The 24,306-nt window shown below is 39.1% G+C and overlaps 1 protein-coding gene across 16 annotated transcripts in view; it reads left to right on the top strand.

Moving 5' to 3' along the window:
- ANK3 (ankyrin 3) overlaps window positions 1-24,306 on the top strand; it is a 755,525-nt gene that overhangs the window by 593,364 nt on the left and 137,855 nt on the right. For all 16 annotated transcript variants that reach the window (XM_060406459.1, XM_060406456.1, XM_060406452.1 and 13 more), the window contains 7 exons: window positions 2,561-2,758; window positions 7,866-7,964; window positions 14,654-14,752; window positions 14,848-14,946; window positions 15,474-15,569; window positions 20,052-20,124; window positions 20,287-20,349. In XM_060406459.1, the coding sequence (XP_060262442.1) occupies window positions 2,561-2,758; window positions 7,866-7,964; window positions 14,654-14,752; window positions 14,848-14,946; window positions 15,474-15,569; window positions 20,052-20,124; window positions 20,287-20,349 (727 nt within the window). The remainder of the gene's footprint in view (window positions 1-2,560; window positions 2,759-7,865; window positions 7,965-14,653; window positions 14,753-14,847; window positions 14,947-15,473; window positions 15,570-20,051; window positions 20,125-20,286; window positions 20,350-24,306) is intronic.

Genomic DNA, 24,306 nt, shown 5'->3' with positions numbered 1-24,306 from the left:
ACATTTGCTCTTGTTTTTATCGTGAAATGCAAAAGGACACATAGCATGCAGTTTGTCCTCTGCATCAAGAAGGAAAAAGTATTAAGATTATTTTTTAGTTCAATCTCCCACTGTTTTATATCTTTTCTGATAAATGTATTTGTCTCCTTTAGTATGGCAAATAAGAATCCTTTGGTTCTAGAAATTAGAAAGAGCTTAAGGAATTTAGAAATTTTTATTATAGATCCCAAGATTAATTACTCATTTATCATTTGAAATATTTCTTAAGTCTTTCTGAGATGAACTACCCATTCTAAAATAATACCCTGAATTGTTTTTCCCTTGCTTTATACTTTTGTTTGTATCTCCGATAAGGAGCTCAGGATAAACCCCTCAGTAATAATGAATAACTTGTCTAGAATTGGTGTATATTACAGAGACACCAGAGCCTCTCTGTTTTATTTAAGAGCGTATGATATTTTTTTTTTTTTTTGGTGGAGTTAAAAGTAATCAAGAGGATTGTCACAATTGCCAGTAGAGGTGAAGCAGTTACTGAACTTGAAGGTTATGTCAGTAGCAAAAGCAAAAAGAAATAAAATGCATGGTTGGAAGCTGGACTTTATCTGTGCTTACCACTCTAGGTAGCTGCTGTTAGAGTCTTGACTAATCAAATTTCCTAGCACTGCTTTGCGAATCTTCCCTTTTCTTCAGGGATAGCTGCTGCTGCTAAGTCACGTCAGTCGTGTCCAATTCTGTGCGACCCCATAGACGGCAGCCCACCAGGCTCCGCCGTCCCTGGGAGGGTAGTAAAACAGCTCACCCCTTCCTGTCACTCACTGTAGATTTGGGCTCAATCCAGAGCTCTGCGTTTGGCTCTGAAGACGATCTCTTTAGGGTGTGTCTGAGCAGAGGGCCAAATGCTTCCCAGGTCAGCTGGGGTTTCCAGATGGCAGCAGGTCAAAACTAAAAATAGGGATATAAGATCTTCTACCCTGACCCATCCATCCCGCTTGGCAGAGGCTGGTTTCAGAAGAGTCTGGAAGTGGCATTTCCACTTCCCGGTTGATACAGGTTGATATCCAACAGCCTAGGTCTTCTGCAGTTGATTATTGAAAGAATGTTTGTCAAGTGAAAAATGCTGTCACACTAGAAGAAACCAATGACATAAATGTGAGGGTTAATTATAGTAGACTAGCCGACAAGTGATCCAGCAGCTCCCACTGCCCTCTGAGTTGTTTCTGAACCGTCCGTGTGGCTTGGAAAGATTGTAACTGATCTGTTGGCCAGGTTTGGATCATATTCTCAAATAGAAATTCTCTTTGCATTGTATAAGTTCCAATTATTCTTTTTTTTTCCCTCTGTTTTCTTTCTCTAAATCCTCTTGCCTATATAAAAAAAATTCTAATTTTTCATTGGCATGTTTTATATAATCAGATTCAGGCCTGTGTCAAAATGTAATCTTCTATTTCTCTTCAATGACTGAGAGGCAGGAGCATTCCATAGGCTGGGAACCTTTCTTTATTAGGACAGAGGACTCTGAGGGCTGTTGAGGCAGCTTATGAACAGTTTGGCAAAGGAATTTTGGTTCCTTCCACCTCTGAGCATCAGGGATCAACCAAGAGAAGGAGCCCAGGGTGTTTAGAAAGCTCTGATAAAGTTCACTCAAGTCAAAGGATTTGTCAGTCACCACCAGGCAGTGGAGATACAAAGACAAGTTTGGAGTAACATTTGCTCTCAACAACTTTGCATTTTAGTAGAAGGAGACAGATGCATGAAGAAGAGTGCCACTAAATATATCCAGGATTTAGACTGGAGTCAGTCAAGTTGGGGGCAGGTGTAAGAGGTGAAGGGGAGGTGAAACACTTCATGGGGGTGTGACCCGTGAGCCGAACCTTCAACTGAATGCTATTGGCCCCAAGGGCATGTTGTGTTGGAGAAAAGAATCCTTTGTAGGATAAAGCAAGACAGAACCAAGAGCCATATGTTGTTTGGGGGACCAAAACATTTAAAGCATGATGTAGAAACTGGAGTTTCATAAAGGAGGCCATCAGAGGGGCAAATGGGAGTAGCCTATAGTATCTTGTCTCCTGTAAAAATAAAACATTTCAACATGTAAGCAATAGACTATTGAAGGGATTTTAAAGGTAGGATAATGGCCCCAGCTACAGGGGCACCATTTGTTTTCTAGTTGGGTTTTTCTGTCATTGATACATAAGGCAAATAATTACTGAGCAGCTACATACTGCCCATGTGAGGGATTGCCATCTCCCATTTATAAAACCACTGGTTCTCTGACTCTTGAACTAAACTGTCTGTAGAATGTTTTCCCTATTTAGATATGCGGGCAACACAAGGGAACGACGTTAATAACCCTTCTTGATTTCTCAGTGTTGGCTTACTCGATCATGATTTTTTTTTTTTTTTTGGCTTTTAAAAGACTTTATTGGGGAAACGTACATCGATCATGATTTTTTAAACGATCAAGGAAAATCGTTAGAAAGGGAAACATACTATTTGAAAATGCAGTGCACACATTTTTATCTCATGATTGGACATGTGACCAAGTGGTTTGTGTTGACAGAATGGTTATACACCACTGCACATCGCTGCCAAAAAGAACCAGATGGACATAGCGACAACGCTGCTGGAATATGGTGCTGATGCAAATGCAGTTACCCGGCAGGGAATTGCTTCTGTCCATCTTGCAGCTCAGGAAGGACACGTGGACATGGTGTCACTGCTCCTCACCAGAAATGCTAATGTGAACTTGAGCAATAAGGTAACCTTTTTTTTTTTCTCTGCAAAGCATACCATGCAATGAAACCTCACCTCCAGAAAGATCACTAAGAAATCATGAAGAATTCAAGTCAAATAGAATGTAGAAAGTGTAGTATGCACAAAGATATTTACCAAAATGTTATCATAGGAAAAACTTGAAAAAATGTCTTGAAACAATAAGAGAATGCTAAGTCAGTAATTGCCAAGTCATATAGGTGAGTATATATGCTACAGCCATAAAAATGAGGTCCATAAAATTTTTCTAATAATGTGAAGTTTTGTTATAATAGTAAGTCAAAGGGCAACATTGTGACCTCACCAGAATACAGTAAATAAGAGGCTATAAGTTGTAAATTACAAGTCATAAGGCGAAACATTTGAGGTGAAACTCCTTGCTTGTCCTAGTTTTAAGTCTTAGGTTAAAAAGAGAAATTAGGAGCAGGTCTGCCTTCAGAAAGTTCATTTTAGTAACAGAAATTTAGAGTAGCTCTTTTATTCAGTAGATCAAAAAGTTAGTCTTTGTAGATAAATTGGCAGTTCCAGTCAACCCTTTAAGTCTCTGTTCCTCAAAGTCTTTAGACTCCCCTACCCTTGCATTTGACTCTCCTTGGTTAGTAAAAAGGTTTGTGAAAAGTCCAGCCCACAATTAGCAGGAATGAGGTTACAGCCTCTCACTGTGTTATCAGAGAATTTGGTTTCGTTGACCTGCTTATGACCTGAGTCTGAGATTTACCCAGAATTCCAGACCCATGTTCCTAAGTCTTCAGATAAAACAGAAATCTGCAAGAGTACCCCCAAATACCTGATAATCCAAACTCCCTGACATTTAGCTTCTCCTCTACAGCATGGTGACAGTACAGCTGTGACATTTCTCAGCCATAGCTCAGATATTGGAGGAGAGTTTCAAGACAACAGTAGTTTTACGGCAACGAGTCTTTAGGAGATTTAATATTTTAATATATGTGGCCTATACTTTGTAATCGTGGAGGCTTTGAGTCTCCTGGGTATAAATCCTAAATCTGACTTCTGCTTGATGTATAACTTGATTGGACAAGTCATGTGACCTCTCCGAGCCTTAGTTCTATCCTCTAATAAACAATGCCCACAATATTTACTTCCTAGAAATGCCATGAAGGTGAACTGAGATAATGTTTAGTACCTTTTTCTAAGTAGAAAAAGGATAATTATCTTAATTTAGACTTTTTACAGTTTGGGGGAAAGGTTATGCATTAATCTTAATCACCAAGGCGATTTAACAAATTCTATAAATGAAAAGACATATGTAAGTAAATGGAAACCTTTTCTCACTTTTCATATCTTGAAAATTCTTTGTGATTATTGCAGAACAAACAAGTTTTATTTTTTTTTTCTCCTGGTTTACTGATTTTCTCTTCTTACATCTTTCTTTTTAAACATTTCTTTGGGGATGTGTGTCCCAGCATTAATGGGAATCACAAAGCAATTTGAAATAGTCATTATAATCAGGGTTTGTTTAAGCTGTTGAATTTCTAAGGTTCATATACTAATGTACAAACCAGATTTATAATAGTTTGTTACAAAATTCTACTGGTCTTAGTGAGATGGAGGACGTGGCGTTCTCAGATTGACACGCCTTCTGGCTTCCGTTAGTATGTTTTCTTAGAAGCCCTCTTATTAACTCTCCCAGAGACAATATAGGCCTGAACAATTAGTTAACAAGTGAACATTTTCCATAGGTTTGACACCAATGTATAGTGTAACTAACTTTTTTTTCTTTTTAAATTCTTTTAGCCAACTCATTGTTATATATATATAGCATTGAATTCACCTTAAAACCATTTTTATTTTAAAAAATTTAGACTGAGAATACTTTAGAAAGAATTCCTCAGTGTCTACTTCGGTAGACTGAACATTAGCAAGGGAATTCTCAGGACCGAAAGGCACCTTCCAAACCAAGGAAGCCTGGAAGTGTCCAACCGCCTTCCTGAATAAACTCTACCTAAGCAATATACCACCAAGGAAAGTTTCTGGGTTTCCTTCAGCGCATGGCACTTACAGAACTTTTAAGAACTTCACAATTCCTAGAAATTGTCTAATACAAAAGTATTTGTAAGTCTTTGCTTCCTTTCTCATCATTTTCTGTATCAAGTATAAGTTATGGTGTGAAAGTAGAGAATCAGTAGAATTCTGTTACTCAAGAAGAATTCTGTTTTTCTTGAGTTTCCAAAGTTTTAGACATCAGTTATTGTCCCTCCACCCCGCCCTCCTTATCCTACCTCCCCGTTTCACATTAGACTTTATTTCCTTGCTAAACAAGGAATATTGAGGAACTTCTCTGGCAGTCCATTGGTTGAGACTTTGCTTTTCACTGCAGGGGGTCCAGGTATGATGCCTGGGCATCTGGAAAATCCCATGGACAGAGGAGCCTGGTGGGCTGCAGTCCATGGGGTCGCGAAGAGTCGGACACGACTGAGCAACTTCACTTTCACTTTTCACTTTCATGCACTGGAGAAGGACATGGCAGCCCACTCCAGCGTTCTTGCCTGGAGAATCCCGGGGACGGGGGAGCCTGGTGGGCTGCCGTCTATGGGGTCGCACAGAGGTCGGACACGACTGAAGCGACTTAGCAGGGGCCCTAAGATCCCACATGCCTCATGAGTGAAAACCTAAAACAGAAAACAGGAGCAATAGTGTAACAAATTCAAGAAAGACCTTAAAAATGGTGCGTGTCAAAAGAATCTTTAAAAATATGAATATTAAAAGATGTAGCTTTTGTGAAAAGTTACATTGAACTAAACACTCAATCGTTTTCACTTATTTCTTTTCTTACTATTCACCAGCAGTTCTCAGATTTTAAGAAAAAGGAACCACGAACCTAAGTTCCTGCTGAAGTGCTACTGTTTAATTGGATTCCGTTTTGCTTTTGACGTTTTCCCGCATGAATTTTGAAGACCACAAGTAGCTGTAGTTCTTTACACAGCTAATAGACTATGAAATGAAGCTATTGCTATCCCAAGTTTATTTTATTTAAAATAAAATGTATTATTTTTAACAAATGCCATTTAAAAAATGAGCTGTGGTCAAAACTCTATCAAAGATTAACAGATAACTTCTGAACTCAAACAGGGCTGTTTTAACCATCACATTAAACAAAAAAATCATGAATACAAAAATGATCTTTCTTTATTTAATTTATCCTATTTTATCAAAATCTGTTTGCTTTTCCCTCTGACTTAATTAGTAGATGGATTAAATGCTATTTTATAGATACTTTAATCCTTGGTTGTACATTAAAGGTACGATACTTGCCTCAACAAGCCCACAGTGGTTTGAGGAAGACAGACCAGAAAAGGGTTTTAATGTGAGATTATGATGCTCTCAATAGAAGTGAGCACATAGAGGGTTTGCACATAAATAGTAACAATGAGGCCCTTTTCGAGATGAGGGGAGAGGGAGAGAAGCCCGGGAAAGCTGGAGGTGACTGTGTGCCAAAGGTGGAGTAGGTAATCCCCGGGGCAGCATGAACGTACCTGGGGAAACAGGAGAGAGGAGAGCACAGGCCAGAATACCTTCCCCAACCATGCTGAAAACCACTCAGCAAAGTTCTCCAGAAGCTTGAGAAAGTCTCACACTTAGAAGGGGGGATTGTGACACTTTGACAAGATGTTATGGCTGAAAATATCAGTTGCCTCTCAAGTGGAACGTGGAACATTGTTCTCTGATTATGTCAGTGTTTGGGTGGTGCCAGTTTTGGCCCCAGGCTTATTTTTCTTGGATTTCAAGTGAAGGCACCGCTCCTCCTTTTTCTGTTTCCTCTGTATTCAATTTGGGTGAGCTTCTTCCGAAAGTCTGTAAACAGACTCAGAAAGCCTGGAGTGAGTGGCTCTTCCTGAGTCCAGTCACGTGTTTGATAGAATAGCAGCCCTTAAATAAATCATGCCGTGTGCTCTTCCTGATGCTGCATTTGGCTCTCTCCTTTCCCCTGACAAGGGGGACAGGCTGATGGTCTTGCTGCACAGATGCCGGCGGAGGAGGAAGAAGGCCTCCAGGACTTAAAACATTAACCTCTAGGAGTTCCCTGGAGTTCCAGTGGTTAAGACTCCGAGCTTCCACTGCAGTGGCCACGGGTTTGATCCCTAGTTGGGAAACCAAGATCCCACATGCTACAAGGCGCAATCAAATAATTTTTTAAATTTTATATTTAAAACATGTGCCAGCAGATCTTGTCTGGTTAGGTATTTTAGGAAAAAAAAACAAAAGACAGTAACTTCTGTGTTCATGATGGATGAAAGAAAAGAATCTGGAAACACTTACACCAGCTTACTTTCTCTTAAATATCATTTATGAAAAAATGCAGCTACAGAAGATTTCTAAGCCAGAGTACAGTCTTAGTGATTTTTTTCTTGGCCATTGGAATAACCATGTAGCCTGTCCATTCTGTGGTAGAGTCCATTTCAAATACCCAGTCTCATAAAATGATCTTGAAATTCTCATGAGACAGACTTCATATTACATATTAAATTCTCATGAAATAGACTTCATATTACATTTCACAGACCATCTTTCCTACCCAGAAGCAACATACAGAAAATGTTTTCCAGCCTTATATTTTAATATTTAATGGAGAAAATGTTATCATCATGTGTCAGTAACAGTTTATAAACAATTTTTATTTTAATTTTTGCTAAAGCTAGTATCACTAATAATACATTAAAACTCTTGCATAATTTGAGTTTTAAAAGTCTCTATTTTTTAAAAAAAGCGAACACTGAAATACATAAGAGGAAAATGATATAATGTCTGGAATTTGCTTTAAAATACTTCTGCAAAGAAAAGAACATACAGGAAGTAGAGTTGGATGAAGCAAGGAGAGGAGAAACTTGATAATTGCTGCGTCTGTGATCAGTACACAAGGTTCAGGCTATTCCCTCCACTTTTGAGGATGTTTGAAATTTTTCAGCAAGCCTGCAATAACAGTGTTGTCACATGCTAATATATAAACTTACTCTGTAACATTTTTTTAACATAAAAATTCTAGGTTCACTCTTCTTGAAGGCATAAATTGTTTCTCTGATATGCTTGTACGTCATCCATCCCTCATGTAAGATGACCACTTTGATATTTTGCAGAGTGGCCTGGCCCCACTCCATTTGGCTGCTCAAGAAGACAGAGTGAATGTGGCCGAAGTCCTTGTAAACCAGGGGGCACATGTGGATGCCCAGACAAAGGTATGCAAAAAGATCGTGCCCATCCAGAGCATGTCTGCACAAGGGGCAACCCAAGGCACTGCTTGTGGCATCCCGTGCACTTTCACCTTTCATGGCCTGAATCTGTAGCTATATGTTGATGCCTCCTGTGTTAACACAGTTTATTGACCCTTGTTACAGCGTATCAGCCCTTCAAGGTCATAGTGTGAAAGCTTATACCTTTCTTAGTTTTTATGACTGAATTTAAAAATGCATTTAGAAAAATTTGTCAGTCAGTAATTGATGACCTCTTACTTTGTTCAGGCATAGTCTATGGATGAGGTTACATTAAGTTTTACTCAATTACTACTCACTTGCTAAATTCTTTATGGTGTGTCTGATTGCTAGCAAACCCCATCTCTCTCAGCCAAAATAGTTATCTTTTCAAAAACAAGTTTCTCATTCATCTCAGAAAACGCCCCAATTTCAGACTCATAGAAGATGAGTGGATATTTCGTGTCTTCATCAAAGATAGGACTTGATATTAATCCTTCTCTCATCATTTTTTTTCAGTGCTTAAGTTTGTTACTCTTCATATCAAACCTGTTTTACCTATTTCAAAATGTAACTCTTCTTTTTTTTCTTTCTGAGTGTCACATATTTGACACAAACATGAATACTTGTTAAGTATTGTATTGTGAATATGAACATTTTGGGGTATAATATAGATTGATTCTGAGGTGTGTGAACAGCTATTGAAGATATTGATAATATAGAAGGATCACTGGGAATTAACCAGGTAAAAAAGTATTGCAGATGTCAGGATCAGTCTGGATTTATGGGACAAGCACAGGGCGCAGCCCTGAGTAGCCTACGCCCTTGACGCTGTGTTCTCGCTATGGCTGTGACTTCTCCACCCACACCTTATTCTTTCTCCAACAATGGAATGTTATTCCATTCATATACATGAAACTTTTGCTGAGATATTATTTCTATCAGAAGTAGAACATTATCTTCAGGATCAACAGGTGTAGTTTTCCTACTCTTATATTTAAATAAATCTCATGTATGAATTAAATTCACACTTACAGCCTTGAGTTTAGGGTTTTGATTTAGACTGTGCCTTCTAAAAGATAAACCATTATTACAATACTGCTTCCAGTAATTTTGTTCATACTTACAAAGTATTGCGTTTAACAGCAAAGTTGAAACATCGACAGCTGCATCAGCACAAGAAATATAGGAACTATACAAGAAAAAAATTGCCATCTTCACTTAACATATATATTTAAGATTAAGAAAATGGACAGAAACATGGCTACATACAAACGCAAAGCCTAGTGACTAAGAGACCGTATGTACTAAAATATAAAGTGCAAATGAAACCTGATTATCCAAGAATTGAAATCTTAAGGCAAACACAGAGCATGTGTGTTTAGAACATCTTTGCAAGTTATATTTAGTTCTTTTAGAAAGAAGCTGCCCAAAAGAGATATGACCAGGCAAGGTCCTTTATGCTTTTAAAATCCTGTGTTAAAATAGTAAAGCAAATATATTGATCTCTTCTCAAGGTAGTCCTAGATGTGACCTAAGCAGCACCCCACACTCCAATTTCTGAATGCCTCGTGCCCTTGATGGCTCCTTGGCTTCTTTGGTAACCTATCTGCCCATCTCTCTCCCCACTCTGTTTGCCTTCCAAACTTGTCATTCTAAAAACCCCCCTTATCTTTAGCCCTGAATGCCTTCCTAGATAACTGATTATTTAACAAAGAAACCAATGAAGGTGACAGCAGTGATTGGATGGTTTCTTGTTACTTTTCATGAAAATATAAGTATTTAAATCTGAAAAAGTCAGACTGAATTTAGCTTATATTCTTCATTTTTCTTGTATACTTTCGTCAGAAAAGACATCTTTACTTTAGAAATTTACAGCTTCACAGCAAGTAGATTCACCCTGTGGTGCTTTATTTACACACACATATACAGATTTACACACACATATGCACATGGCTTCCCAGGTGGCTCAGTGATAAAATATCCTCCTGCCGGTGCAGGAGACTCAGGAGAAAAGTGTTGTGAAGATCCCCTGGAGGAGGAAAGGGCAACCCAGTCCATGGATAATCCCATGGACAGAGGAGTCTGCCGGGCTACCATCCATGGGGTCACAGAATTAGACACCACTAAGCTACTGAGTGTGCACATATACACACAGACTTAAGCCATTTTATTAGATTCCCTATCCCTTTATAAGTTAAAACTTGTAGAAGGCAGTAACAGAGTTCTCTTTCTCAATACTTTTTTGTCCCAGCACATCCAGTGTAGACACCAACACTCAGTCAGGGGTTAAAGCAGTGATTCTCAAGGGCATATTGACAGGAGGAGAGATGGTGCCGTGAACCTTCTGCTTCTGATTTGCACAGGTGATCCCACGGTTTAAGAGTCTCAGGTCTCTACCAGGGTTTCCCTCTAACCCAGCCCACTCAGGTCAGCCAGTAATCATTTTTGTACTCAGTATAATATTTCTGAAGCATGTACCTTTTCCTGCCCTTTACAAGTGGTGCACTTCAGAACGCATCTCTTGGGAATTCCCTGGTGGTCTGGTGAAGACCCCAGACTTCCAATGCAGGAGGCACAGGTTCAATCCCTGCTCAGGGAACTAAGATCCTGCATGCCTCAGAGTACAGCAAAAAACAAACAAAAACCCAGAAAGCATCTCTCAGTCTCTTGAAAAAAATGCCTTGTTTTTTTTTTTTTTTTTCTTCTCAGCAAAGATCACAGCACCAAAAAGAAGGGAGGCTGTGATTGTCCCATAGTTGAGCAGGGCAGCAAAGATCACAGCACCAAAAAGAAGGGAGACTGTGAATGTCCCATAGTTGAGCAGGGCAGGAGTGCAGAGAGATGGGTTGTTTGGACTCATTTCTTAACCTTGTAAGTAAGGAGCTGATTACATCCCATGAACTTCCAAACTCTTCCTGGTAAAGATGACGTCCCAAGCCAGCATACAGTTAGTTAAAATGTGTAGTACTGATTGATTCACTGGCTTCAGTTTTAAAATAATAATAATTAAATTATCAAGAGCTTTTCTCTGTTGTGGGGGAAAGACCGGAACATCCTGGTAACCACCCAGACAACCTTCTCACTGGCCCTCTGACCCACCAAGTCTCCCCTTCACTTTGTATTTGAAGTTCATCAGATCATTTCAGATGAAATTGTGCTGCTGGCCACAGAGTTTAATGTTCAGTGTTGTTGAACTAAAGTGAAGCCACTTCTTTTGCTTTTTATTTTTATTTATTTATTTATTTATTTATTTATTTTTTAAATTTTAAAATCTTTAATTCTTACATGCGTTCCCAAACATGAACCCCCCTCCACCTCCCTCCCCATAACATCTCTCTGGGTCATCCCCATGCACCAGCCCCAAGCATGCTGTATCCTGCGTCAGACATAGACTGGCGATTCAATTCTTACGTGATAGTATACATGTTAGAATGCCATTCTCCAAAATCATCCCACCCTCTCCCTCTCCCTCTGAGTCCAAAAGTCCGTTATACACAGCTGTGTCTTTTTTCCTGTCTTGCATACAGGGTCGTCATTGTCATCTTCCTAAATTCCATATATATGTGTTAGTATACTGTATTGGTGTTTTTCTTTCTGGCTTACTTCACTCTGTATAATCGGCTCCAGTTTCATCCATCTCATCAGAACTGATTCAAATGAATTCTTTTTAACGGCTGAGTAATACTCCATTGTGTCTCTGGAAGCATTTTATTTAGACCACCCCAAAACATACTGAAGCAATTGTAGTTGTAAGTGGGTGTGTTCACTGAGGAAGTGCAAGGAAGACCAAAGATGAACTCCAAGAGAACAGAGTTTAGGGGGTGAGAAAATACTGTGGATTTCCTGCCCCCTCTTTCTCAAACTGTGTTGCACAGGAAGGCCCCTAACCACTGCTTAGTAAGATCTCATGTTCAGGCACCACGGATGAGAAACACCAGCCTGAATATTCCATCTGCGCCTGTTTGCCCTTCCTACACAAATACAACCTTTCAATATTGCCTCAAGGAGATGGCTCCCTTTAGCTTGTAATGATGGGATATATAGGCAACAGTGAAAAAAGGAAGCAAAGACTGCTCAGTTATCTGAACTGAGACTGTTCCTTAGTTATTCAAAAAAGGAAGAGTTGCCCTTTCCAAAACATATTGCCACTAGTTGAAAGGAATTGCCCAAATCTCATTTTTCTGGGCATATTTGTGCAAGGTGCTACTTAACGTGGGAATTTTGTGACCCTCAGTGAATGGAGCAGCCTCAGTTTGGTTTCTCTGGATGCAAACTGAATCTTCCTGGCCATGCACTCATATTTTTAACAAAATAGTGTTTGTGGAACAGAAGCAGATCAGTATCTTATAAAACTGTCCATTAAGATACTTAGAATGATCCAATATCTTTTAAAAATGTGATCAATACAATAGCAAAATAGCCATTGGAAATTGTTGCATCATAGCTTAGGCATGTTGACTGAAAACTTGAAGCATTCCTTTAAGCACTTAAAAGTTTGAAATATTTTCTGTAATTTTTGGCTTGGAAACAGTCATCTGTCCCTAACACTGGGAATGTTTCTTCAATCACTCAAGCTAATTGTACCGAGAACTGGTAGGAGAAGACCTCACTCCCTGAGCGGCATTCTGACTCTGAAGCAGCATCCTGAGTTCCTCAGTACCTGGAAGAACCCTGCAGAGCAGGCAGGTGGATTCCGGTCTTCAAAGTGGGAGCATCACACATGAAGCAGCTTTAGGGGTTTAAATCCGACTCATCTATATGTAGTTATGGTGAGCTTATCATCATGGTCTGATTAGTGTGGCTGCCCTCACAGTTCAGTTCTAATCAGTTCACAGTTCAGAATCTAACCAGAGTCAGCTCTTCAGGGCAACACCTACTTTGAGAGGTTTCTTTACCTTCCACAGTCAGCTGTGTTCTGGGCACCCCTTTTTCAATTCAAATTTAACCCATTTGCTGGAGTGTCTTAGTCAATTTGAGCTGCTATAACAAGAGTACGATAGCTTGGACAAACTTTGATTTCTCAGGGTTCTGGAGGTTGAGAAGTACAAGATCAAGATGCTGGTAGCAGGTAGCCATCTTCTTATTGTATCCTTAGATGGCAGAGACCAAAGAGAAGAGACAAAGTCTCTCCTGTCTCTTCTTATAAGGGCACTAATCCCATTCATGAAGGCTTCACCCTCATGACCTAATTACCTCCCAAAGGCCCCATTTCTAAATACCATTACTCTGGGATTTGGATTTCAGCATACAAGTTTTGGGGGATACAGACATTCAGTCTGTAGCACAGAGTCACCATAAAGACGTATTAATGCTATCACGGATGAGATGCAGACCCTTAAAAATATGGACCCCTGACCCTTGCCTATTTAGAAATGTTATAAAAGGTCCGTGCTCTCCCTTTCAGTGATCCGGTGCTGCCAGTTTCATTGTAAACAGGGGTTGGTTAAAGACACTGGAATTGTGTGGTGGAGTCTCTTACAATATGATCACCAAGAAAAAAAGACCTGGAATATCCTTATTTTAAAATATCTAGAGTGTGTGTGTGTGTGTGTGTGTGTGTGTTTGCGTGTAGATACATACGCAGGTATGCACACCTGACACATTTTTAAAACAATCGTTTATTTACTTATTTGGGGCTGTACTGAGCCTTTGTTGTTGCATGGGCGTTTCTCTAGCTGTGACAAGCGGGGGCCACTAGAAGGTGGTGCATGGGCTTCTCATTGCAGTGGCTTCTCTTACTGCAGAGCGCGTGCTCTACGGCACACGGGCTTCAGTAGTCGTGGCGCGTGGGCTCAGGAGCTGTAGCTCACTGGCTCTAGAGCACAAGCTCAGTAGCTGTGACACTCGGGCTTAGTTGCTCTGTGTCAGGTGGGATCTTCCTGGCTCAGGTATCGAACCCATGTCTCCTGCATTGGCAGGTGGGTTCTTTACCACTGAGCCACCAGGGAGACCCATGTTTTTTTAATAGATAGAACTTATAGCCCCTCAGGGGTCAGTGGATATTAATTTGGAGCAATGGAAACAATCCATTGCTTTGTCTAATGAGTGGTTTTCAAGCTGTGGGGCTCTAGCTATGTAGACAGGAGTCTTAACTAGAGCATCTGTTCCTAGATCAAAGTCATACATCTCAGATCTCCTGAACTCACTCACACCAGCCTCTCCTGCTTCTGTGTTTCTGTCCTTCCTAGCTCTGTCATGCATTCTGATCATCATTACTGCCTTCATGATCATTTAGCCAGTTCATTATTTTTCTGCCTTCTTTTTATGCTTCTAGAGAGTAGAGTATTGAATAAATGCTAGTCCAGTCTATCCATTGAGCACTCTTCTGACCCTTTACAAGAAGCCACTGGATACATCTGTCTAAGCTGTCTGTTGCTCCATCTTTTTGTCCTATCTTGAAAAGTTGTTATGAGAATAAAATGAGCTAATGTTAGAGAGAGCACTTGGGGACATTTAATAACTATTTACATGTGAGGTGGTATTGTTATTTATACCTTAGACTAGCTCTGAGAATTGTCAAGGACACTTGTTTTTATACAGGGGGGAAAAAACTCTGCCTCCTTAAGAAAGGTTGAATAACATTTTTGCTTCTATTTAGGATATCCATTACTGAAAGTATCCTAAAGATGTTTCTTTAAAAAAAAATATATATATATATATATATATAATTACAGATGGGATACACACCGCTACATGTAGGCTGCCACTATGGAAACATCAAGATTGTTAACTTCCTGCTCCAGCATTCTGCAAAAGTAAACGCCAAAACCAAGGTAAACTCCTTTCTCCTTTGTGTCTACCAAGTTATTGATCTTGAATCTTGTATGGAAGGGAGTTAAGAGTCTTTTCTTCCATCTTCCTTTTACAGAATGGGTATACACCATTACACCAAGCAGCTCAACAGGGACACACCCATATAATCAATGTGTTGCTTCAAAACAACGCCTCCCCCAATGAACTCACTGTGGTAAGAGCAGAGGGTCAGCTGGGGAAAGGGAGGGGGAGCCGGGCTGGGCTGCTCCTGTCTTCTTAACATGTTTCACTGTGCATCAGGGTTGCTTTTTAACTTTCGTTAGTAGGCATAAGCAGAGCATTCAGTAGAATGAAGGGAAAAGAACAATAACTGTGTTGTGGTGAGCTGTCCATAGAGAGAGATGTGATCAGTGTTTCCCACTTAAAACACTACAAACCATTGCTGCCTAGTAGGAAGTACCTATGTGAGAAGAAGTGCATGTTTGTTTCCTTGGTTACTGAGAACATTACAGAGCCTCTCAGATTCCATGTACAGCAACCCAGCCTCTACTGCACGAGTAGAAACAGGTTAGGCGGCTCCTGTGCAAGGCATATCTTTAATGAAGCAGCATTTTGTGTGTCAGTGGGAGAGGACCAGTGAGACACTCGCCCTGTGTTTGTACAGAGGAAACGTGCAAGCACACAGGCGCTGATAGCCGTGGAATGACTTGTAATTTCTAGCCCACGTTTCCCTCTTGCCAGAACGGGAACACTGCCCTGGCCATCGCCCGGAGGCTTGGCTACATCTCAGTGGTGGACACCCTGAAGGTGGTGACCGAGGAAACCGTGACCACAACTGTGAGTAGTGGACGCCGGCCCCTGCCACCCCCTTGCCCTACAAGCCAGTTCTTGGACTGTAGGTTTTCCCAGGTTGTGGGGAGAAGAACCCTGTCCCTCCACTCAGAGACCCAGTCATGTTTTCAGATGCTGTTACCTCAGTGATGGCAGTCAGCAAAGCACAACTCTCATTTCTGATATTTAGAAATGATATTTAAATAAATATCACTCATCATAAATTAATCATTTAATTAAATGATGTTTCATTAAAAACACTAAAAATACCTTTTAAAAAAGTTATAGCTTTCAAAAAGCTGTCGAGTTTTTAGTTCCATAGAAAGCTCACTGTGTTTCTTTGTTAAATTTGATATAAAAATTTTTAATGAGATGAAGGCAGAAATGTTTTTCTTGTTGGAAATGTTTTCTAACAGCCTTTCTTTGGCAGTGTAAGAACTATGAAAACTCTAAGTTGATTCTTTAAAATATTTTTAACTCACAAATGACAATGTATCCATTGTCATTGTTATGGTGAAAATATTTTTGTTACAGACACAGTAGCCATAGGATCCAAACTGATTTTTCCCACCAGGCTGGGTCCTCTTCCATTCACCTGTTGGAGTTTAAATAGGAAGAACAGTAAGGTGTTGCATTAAAACTAAAATCTTCACCGGGAGGCCTTATTGCATCAAATATATTTTTACAAGCTGCCAGCCTCTAGGACAGGTCATCTCTTTTGAACCTCACCTGATGTCTTTGAACTCTTTTAGGATTTGGTAACTTTGGGATCAAGACCAGGTGTTGCACCATATCAGAGGCTTATTTGAGTTATTCTTGACTCCATGACTCAACACACAGGCCCCAGTCTGAGTCCATAAAATGTCAGTGTAGGACTCTGCAACACTTGGAATTATCTCAATTTCTTTTTCTCAAAGACCACCTTCCACATGAAGGCATAGTTCGCATCTTCAGTCTGGATACACAGGGCTGCATACAAAACATCGCTCGAGGGACTCTGTAGCTTCCTGCCTGTTGAGTTATTTGGCTGTATACAGGTTTTAAAAACTAAAAGTTCAGCCTGATGATCACAAGAGAGAAATTCTATAATTTTCTAAAGAGGAAACAGCCGCTTTGGTCAACTAGAGCAATGGTTGGCAACCAGGGCACGTTTCTAACTTCAAGACAGTTTGAATACATTCCCACCTATTCTTTCATAGAACTCTTGATATTTCATTATCTTAAAATCTATTATTAAATTCTCAAGAGTTTAAATAATAATGTTTATTAACCTTAATTTTATAGATATGCCATGTAACTCTCTCTAGAGTGGGGAAGGAGAGTTGCACAGGTATTAAACAATGGCCAGACGTCACCATGCTTAAAAGATTTGAAGCCACTGCAATACATACATGAAACTTCTATTTCAGTGTTAAAGGACTGAAAATGGTATAATGGTTCAAAATAGAAATCGTACTTAATTAAATGTCAGTGACCTTCTCATCCATTGCTGTGCCGTGCTAAGTCACTTCAATCGTGTCTGACTCTTGTGACCCCGTGGACTGTAGCCCGCCAGGCTCCTCTGTCCATGGGATTCTCCAGGCAAGAACACTGGAGTGGGTTGCCATTTCCTCCTCCAGGACATCTTCCCAATCCAGGGATCGAACCCGCATCTTTTTTATGTCCCTTGCATTACAGGCAGGTTCTTTACCACTAGCACCACCTGGAAAACCCATTAGGAAAGTTCAAAATGTTTCTTTGATGTCCAAAGAGCTTTAGGAGAAGATAAAGTTACAGACCAAGACAGTTACGTTACAGCCTCAGGAAACGTACTGAGAGAAAAGTGTTTTAGGGCTCCAGTTCCTAGTGAAAGAATGTGCACGGTAGTCACACCATTGCTCACACAGCATCATTAGCTGACTTGGTAGGTGATTTTCTGCCAGAGAGAAAAGAAAGGACTCATGCTAACAGGAGGTACAATTTGCCTGGTGAAGTGAATGAGCCTCCACCAAATGAAGCTTTCACAGTGGCTATAAGAGTCCACGCAAGTCCCTGAGACTGAGTCCAGTGTTGCAGTATCAAGGCTTTATTTCAAGCTGAGATACCGCCTTCTCAGCCTTCCCTTTGCAGTTACATCCAGCTCAGACAGAACTGTAGCAATTCAGGGTGGGGGGGTCTATGATCCTAAACTAAGCAAACACAGAGCAGCCTCCACCACAGGCGGGTCTTTGTTCAGTCAGCTGTGGAAGCCCCAACAGCCACTGTCCCCATAAGCAGACATCAATTTTTCAGCAACCTTAAAAATCAGACTGCATCAGGACTTCCCTGATGGTCCAGTGGTCACGACTCTGCTCTCCCACTGCCAGGGGGCACGGGTTCTATCCCTGGTACAGAACTAAGACCTCATATATGGTGCAGCTTGGCCAAAAGAGAAAAGAAAAAGACTGCATCTTTGATAGGAGTGCCATGTTTAATATGGAAATTCTGAGACAGGTACTTTAGTTAATGAGTTTAAAGTCATGGCTGAATAGGAAACTGAGTAACTAGAACTGGATATACAAAACATATGGATTAAGCTATTTAAACTGCATTGTTTAAAATTTCCCATCAGAGCACTTCAATCACTCAGATGTTGGTTTCTAATAGCATTCTCTGATAAAGGAAACCAGGCCTCCTTGGAGAAGTGACGAAAAATCTAGAGCTGGGGCAGGAAATATACAAGATGAGCCTGGAACCTCTTGTAGTGTCATAAAGGATTCCTCCCAAAACACTGCCATATAAATAAGTAAATAAATACATATGTATAAAATGATGAGATCTATTAATATTAAAGGGACACAGGAATCCATTGAAAGAGTTCCCAGCGGTCAAAGCTGGAACAATTTGAGGGAAAGAAATATAATAGAATTGAGGTAAGAGGCAAAGTATAAAACATATATCTATGCATTCCTACTGATACAGATAAATGAATACCTAGAGAAGAAAATACAAATGTCTCAGTCAAAAGAATTCCAAATGATTGATGAAAATGCTTCACCATCAAGGAGGTAGAACATGATTCCCCAGTGCTGAAGTATATCTGAGGACAGTAACTTCCCTCCAGAGAAAACAGGACAGAGTGAGGGAAGTAGAGTGACTCTATGATGAAGAAAACTGATCAGCAGCCTGATGACCAAGTGCATCACCCACCACTGGTAAATCACGCTGATGGTATATATCCTTCAGGTAATAGGATGAAAATGGCATTTTACCATGGTGATGTTCCTCCCCAAAAACATGCAACCCCAGTCTAATCAATGAGAAGAACATGAGAAAATCTCAGTTTAGGGACATTCTACAGAATACCTGAGCACTTCACCCTGAAACTGTCAAGGTCATTAAAAATATGGAAAGTCTGAGAAACTGTCACAGCTATAGGAGCCTAAGGAGATTGACAACTAAAGGGAACATGGTATCCTGGATGAGATGCTAGATCAGAAAGGATATTTGGCAAAAACTAAGGAAATCTGAATAAAATATAGACTTTAATAATAATAAATCAATATTGACTCATTAATTGCAACAAACGTACCATGCTAATATATGCTAATAATAAGGGAAATGGGGTGAAAACTCTACTATCCTTACAATTTTTGTGTAAATCTAAAACCATTCTAATACAAAATACTCATTTCTTTAAAATGTTCAATTACAGTGTTATATGCTGGGAAAAATACCAAGTAATGCTTTATTTCAACGTGACTTGCACTACCAGTCTTTCATTTGCTCAGATTAAAAGAGGACTCCTTCTAAAACTAAAACATATTGTCATTCATATTTTCAAACAAGTAATACTGTTAGTGTCCTTTGGATAGAAACAATCTAGGTAAAAGTTATCAAAGAGCAAGTAAAAATTTAGCAAAGCCTTTGCTCTGTAATATACAATTTTTAAGATTTTGTAGATGTTCAAATTATTCCGCAAATGCATTGTCTCTAAAATATTTTCTGCAGACACATAGTTGTAAAAGTTATGTATTAAAATCTTAATATTTTGTTTTAGAAATTAAAACATAGACATAGGAGGAAAAACAAAAGAAGTGGCTGGCTTGGCACAAGCGACAAAGACGTATTTCTTGCCTTTCATCTGGTTTATCTTCAGCTAGGACTTTTAGTGGGGTGGGGTGGCAGCTTCGTCAGACCATGAAAAAGTGTAGCAATAGACTAAGAGAGGCAGTGTCTCTCTCATGTCCTTTGAAAAAACTTTTTTCAGGACCTAAATCTTTTAAGCTGATGTGCTTTGCCACTAGGATTCTTTCACCTTGTATTCATTCCCTGCCATGTGTATGATGAGGACCTCAGTACTACTAAGGGATATTTATGATGTTATTTTGTATGCAGGAGCTTTGGGGTATTCATCAATCCCACACATAAATCCCACAGTAAATCTATAGATTAATTTAGGAAGAAATGAAGTCTCAGTGAAATGTGCTGTTTCCTCATACTAAAGTGACTGCTTTTTTTTGTTACTAGACTGTCATAGAGAAGCACAAAATGAATGTTCCAGAGACTATGAACGAAGTTCTTGATATGTCTGATGATGAAGGTATGAAAACCTCCTTTGAGTCTGTAGTAACAAAGAGTGACTGTGTATTTGTTTCCTGAAGGAAACTCATTGCAAAAATGTTTTTAGAAGCATGAACATGTTTTGTTGTAGTGTCAACAGTATGCATTTTTCACACTTACATTGTTCACTTAAATCGTGCAGTTCGTAAAGCCAACGCCCCTGAAATGCTCAGTGATGGCGAGTATATCTCAGATGTTGAAGAAGGTATTTGTGAATTTTTATTGTGATAAAATTTAACTACCAGCTTTATCTTCCACTTCTTATCTTTTAACTATAACCCTTCCCTGAGTTACTAACTTTTCATTTTATCTTGTGATTATCAATTAATGTATCATTTAAACAACATGTATTTGATATCGCTGTCTTCTTTTGGTCTCTTTGAGTGCCCTCCCCTTGAACCCATTTTCCAGCTTGAAAATACAACTGTCACTACTTATCAGGATTACTTTCTTTCTATTTGTTGCTATTAAGTAGAAAAGTGATCTTTTGATTGCTTACATTTGAAAATCTAAAAAGAAAATCTGTTTATATCTAAAATTTTTTTTCATAAGTAAGTGAAGGTTTATGAGGACAGGCTTATGAGCCCATTCTAGGATGTACTCTAAGCTTTGCAGTGAAAGCTACTTTTGATCTTGAACTCATAATGAAAAGCCAACCTGAAAAAACTTGCTTTCAAAATACAAATTTTTAATCTTGATTTCATGAAAGAGACAAAATATAGATGATTATACCTATTCTTCATGTGCTTAAAAGAACCTTTTTGTTTTCCTGCCTCACTTAAAAATTAGTGCATTTAAGCAGGTCATGGTATGTAGATACATTAATGAAATTATGTCTTTATTGTTCATTGAAAACTGACATGTTTACAGTGAATAAATATAAAGATGGCAGATGCTGGCATTTTACTGAAATGTTTACTTAGAGTAGAATATATACTGATGTTTCTCTCCTGCATCATTTGACTCTCCCAAACAACGTCCTGTCTTTCTGCTTCTCCATTTGTCAGCTCTCATGTTGTTTTTTCCTTTTGGATCCGTCTTAGCGCAGCTGCTCTTTGTTTGCCTCTAGGTTACCTTTATTGGAATTATTGGCTCCTTCTTTGGTTTGTCCAGTTTTCATTGGAAACCTAAGTAGTGGGAAAGCCTACCTGATCCAAAGTCATGTTAGCTCTTTTGGTGACCAGGGGCTTCCTAGTGATCGTGCCTGCCCTCCTAGGAATGCTAATGTCTTGAGAGTTTAGGGACTTGGTAATTTAGGGACTTGCAAGTACCTGTCTAATTGTTTGTAAATGTTGTTTTGATAAGTGTTAAAGGCATTTACTCATCATTTTTCTTTTTCTATAAACCATCAACTATATATTTACTTCTGTTAATCCCCTAATGGATAATATTTGTATCATCTTTACGACTCTATGAGTAATATGCCTTACTGTCATATTATATTTCAATGCTTTCTTTTGCAGCATTGTCAGAGTAATTTCTCATGTGCAGAAGCAAAAAGAAAAATGATGGTCTCACAGAAATGCATACACACACAAAATGTGATGTAAAAAGTACATTTGCAAACAAAATTGTTATGAAATATAATATGACAATCAAAGACCTAAAAATGTGCTAATTTCCAACAGAATATCCCCAAAGAGCTGCACTGATGAGAGGCCAAGTTTGAATGGACTATATAACAACCTTATACATGTGGAAAACCCTAATTTCCAAAAAGAAGAAATTTTGCATCTCTTAAAGATAATTCACTTAGCTGTTTAACTAGAAATGAGAATTATTTCTTTTAGATTTATATCAGCTTGGGAACTTGAAATGAACAAGCAAATTTTCATTCTCATTTTGTCCATCTTTCAGCCCTTGCATGTGTCCAGGGGCTGCTGGAAGCAAATGGCTCTTGACTTCATAATGTGTAGAATTTAATGTTGAAAGGGGGTTGGTTAAAGGTCATTCAATCTGAACAACCGTCACCTAGTGCTAGAATTACCTCTGTTAGGAGATCCTTCTCCCAGATGCCTCCATGTGAGTTTCCCAGTTCTCAGTCTGCCTATTCCTGTGAACAACACTGGCTTTAAACATTCTTCATTTTATGGAGCACTCTGTCACTGATTCAGGCTTTAACTCAGTAACTCAGGCTCTGATCAGTTTGGTGCTATTTAGAACAACAGCCGGCTCAATTCATGTAAAATCCGTCTGATATTTAGAAGCACTTTTCATGTTTCTTGTCAATGTTGTTTCCTTCAGTCATATTACTGTCACTTCCCGCCCACCCACCCGTCCACCCCCCGTTCCCTTACCATCACGGTCAGTCTCCTGTGCACATTTCAATGTGTCTGTATCCACCTCCAGTGGAGGTGGCCAGAGCTGGACACCATATTCGAGGTACAGTCTGATCAAAGCAGAGTCTATCAAGGCTCTTGTGTTGTCCATAGAAGATACTAAAAATCTATAATTGAGGATAAAAATACTGTTGAGGTTATAATATATACTTAATTGAGTCCTATTAATATTACTGTCAGCTAATGTCCCTAAATTTTGCCTCCATGAGGTCCAGTAAACCACATTAGCCGTTTGTCACATACTTGCATCATTCTCTGCTGCATGCGCTAGCATTTCTATTTTACTCCAAATCCTACAGCAAATCATTTTGAAAGTTTAATTCGAAAAGGAACCCTACAACTGCAATGACAGTATTTACATCTGACTCATTTGTCGGATAGATTTGCCAGGGCTTTGCCACTGTAGTCTGACTTGGCGCTGCTGGTTTCATTAAGCCCTTTTGAATGGAAACAACTGTTTATTTCCACGAAACCACAGCATATTGTGAATCTATCTCTCTATGTGAGAATTAGTAAGATCTTCAGGTATCCCAGGTGCTAAGAATATCAACAGCTTTTAAAAGCAAATAAAAATAATAAGCAAAATATGCTGTCAGTTTTTCTCAAGAAGAATGGGTTTGTAACATGGGAAAATACAATTATAATCTAAATTATAAAAATCAAGTGAATATTAAGGGAACTGTGCCAAAAGTAGTCTCTTTTTCTCCCTCTTTCTTTTTAATTTTTGCTTTCTCTTTGTCCTCTTTCCTTGGTCCATGATGAGAAATTAGTCTAAGTTAAAAAAAAAAAAAAGTAATGTTGGTTAATTTGTCAAAAAAATTTCTCAGAAAAACAAGGCTAAATGTTGTCAGTGAATGGCCTAAGGAAACAATGGAGCCAAGTTACAGAGTAAGAACAAAGGTTGACGTGTCAGCACAGCAGAGATAAAGCAAGATGTTTAAGGCAGGTGATGAGTCCACATGTTACATGGGTAAGGGGTAGGTAGACCTACTTGGAGGGCCAGACTGATTCACAGACATCTTAATGCTCTACTTTTTTCTTTCCCAGAATATATGTTACATGCATATAAAATTAATATACCTGCAAAATTAATGTTGATTCTAGTACCACTTAGAGTGTTCAGTTTTGCAATTCAGGTTGTCATTAAAAAGAAAGAAAAAACTAAATTGGGGGAGAGAAGAAAGAGGGAGGGAAGAAAGAGAAGGGAAAGAAGGAAAGGAAAGGAGGGAGAGGAATAAAAGAAGAAAATGGAGATTAAGATTCAAGTTGTCTTCTAGTTTGAGTCCTGCTCCCAAGAGTCACCATGGGCTTTGATTCAGCAGTGATTTTACATTGCAAATTCCTAGAAAATGTATTTTGTCAATTTTTAAGAATGCATAATCATGTTATTTTAGCTTGCAAAATTCTAGTGGGTTGGGTTATAGCAATAAATCTAAAGAACTGCAGATGGGACATAATGAGAACTGGAATGAAGCCATGGAAAGTAAAACCCCAAAAGGCAGCTCTGTGAAATAGGACTCCACTGAACAGGTTTCTGAGACAACTGGGTGAGACAACTCTTGCTCGGAAGAATTATTTAATTCCCAGTTAGTTACAATTCAGATAAGACTGCAGAAGCTCTTTCAGGATCAAATGTAGACACTGAAATATTAAAAGAAAATGCTAAAAGTCTAAGTACACTTAGAAATAATTGTCAGATAGGAATACCACAGCCTACCAGGTTTTTGTGAAGTTTCCTATTAAAGGAAATCCAAAAATCTGGAAACCAGATTCCAGATCCCTCAAAGAGCAAAGAAGGGGTTCATTAAGCAGAATAAATCTGT

The sequence above is a fragment of the Ovis aries genome, chromosome 25 (genome assembly GCF_016772045.2).
Source record: "Ovis aries strain OAR_USU_Benz2616 breed Rambouillet chromosome 25, ARS-UI_Ramb_v3.0, whole genome shotgun sequence".
In the NCBI taxonomy this organism is placed as follows: domain Eukaryota; kingdom Metazoa; phylum Chordata; class Mammalia; order Artiodactyla; family Bovidae; genus Ovis; species Ovis aries.
The sequence above is the reverse complement of the archived record's forward strand: the minus strand, read 5'-3'. Positions and strand labels throughout refer to the sequence as shown.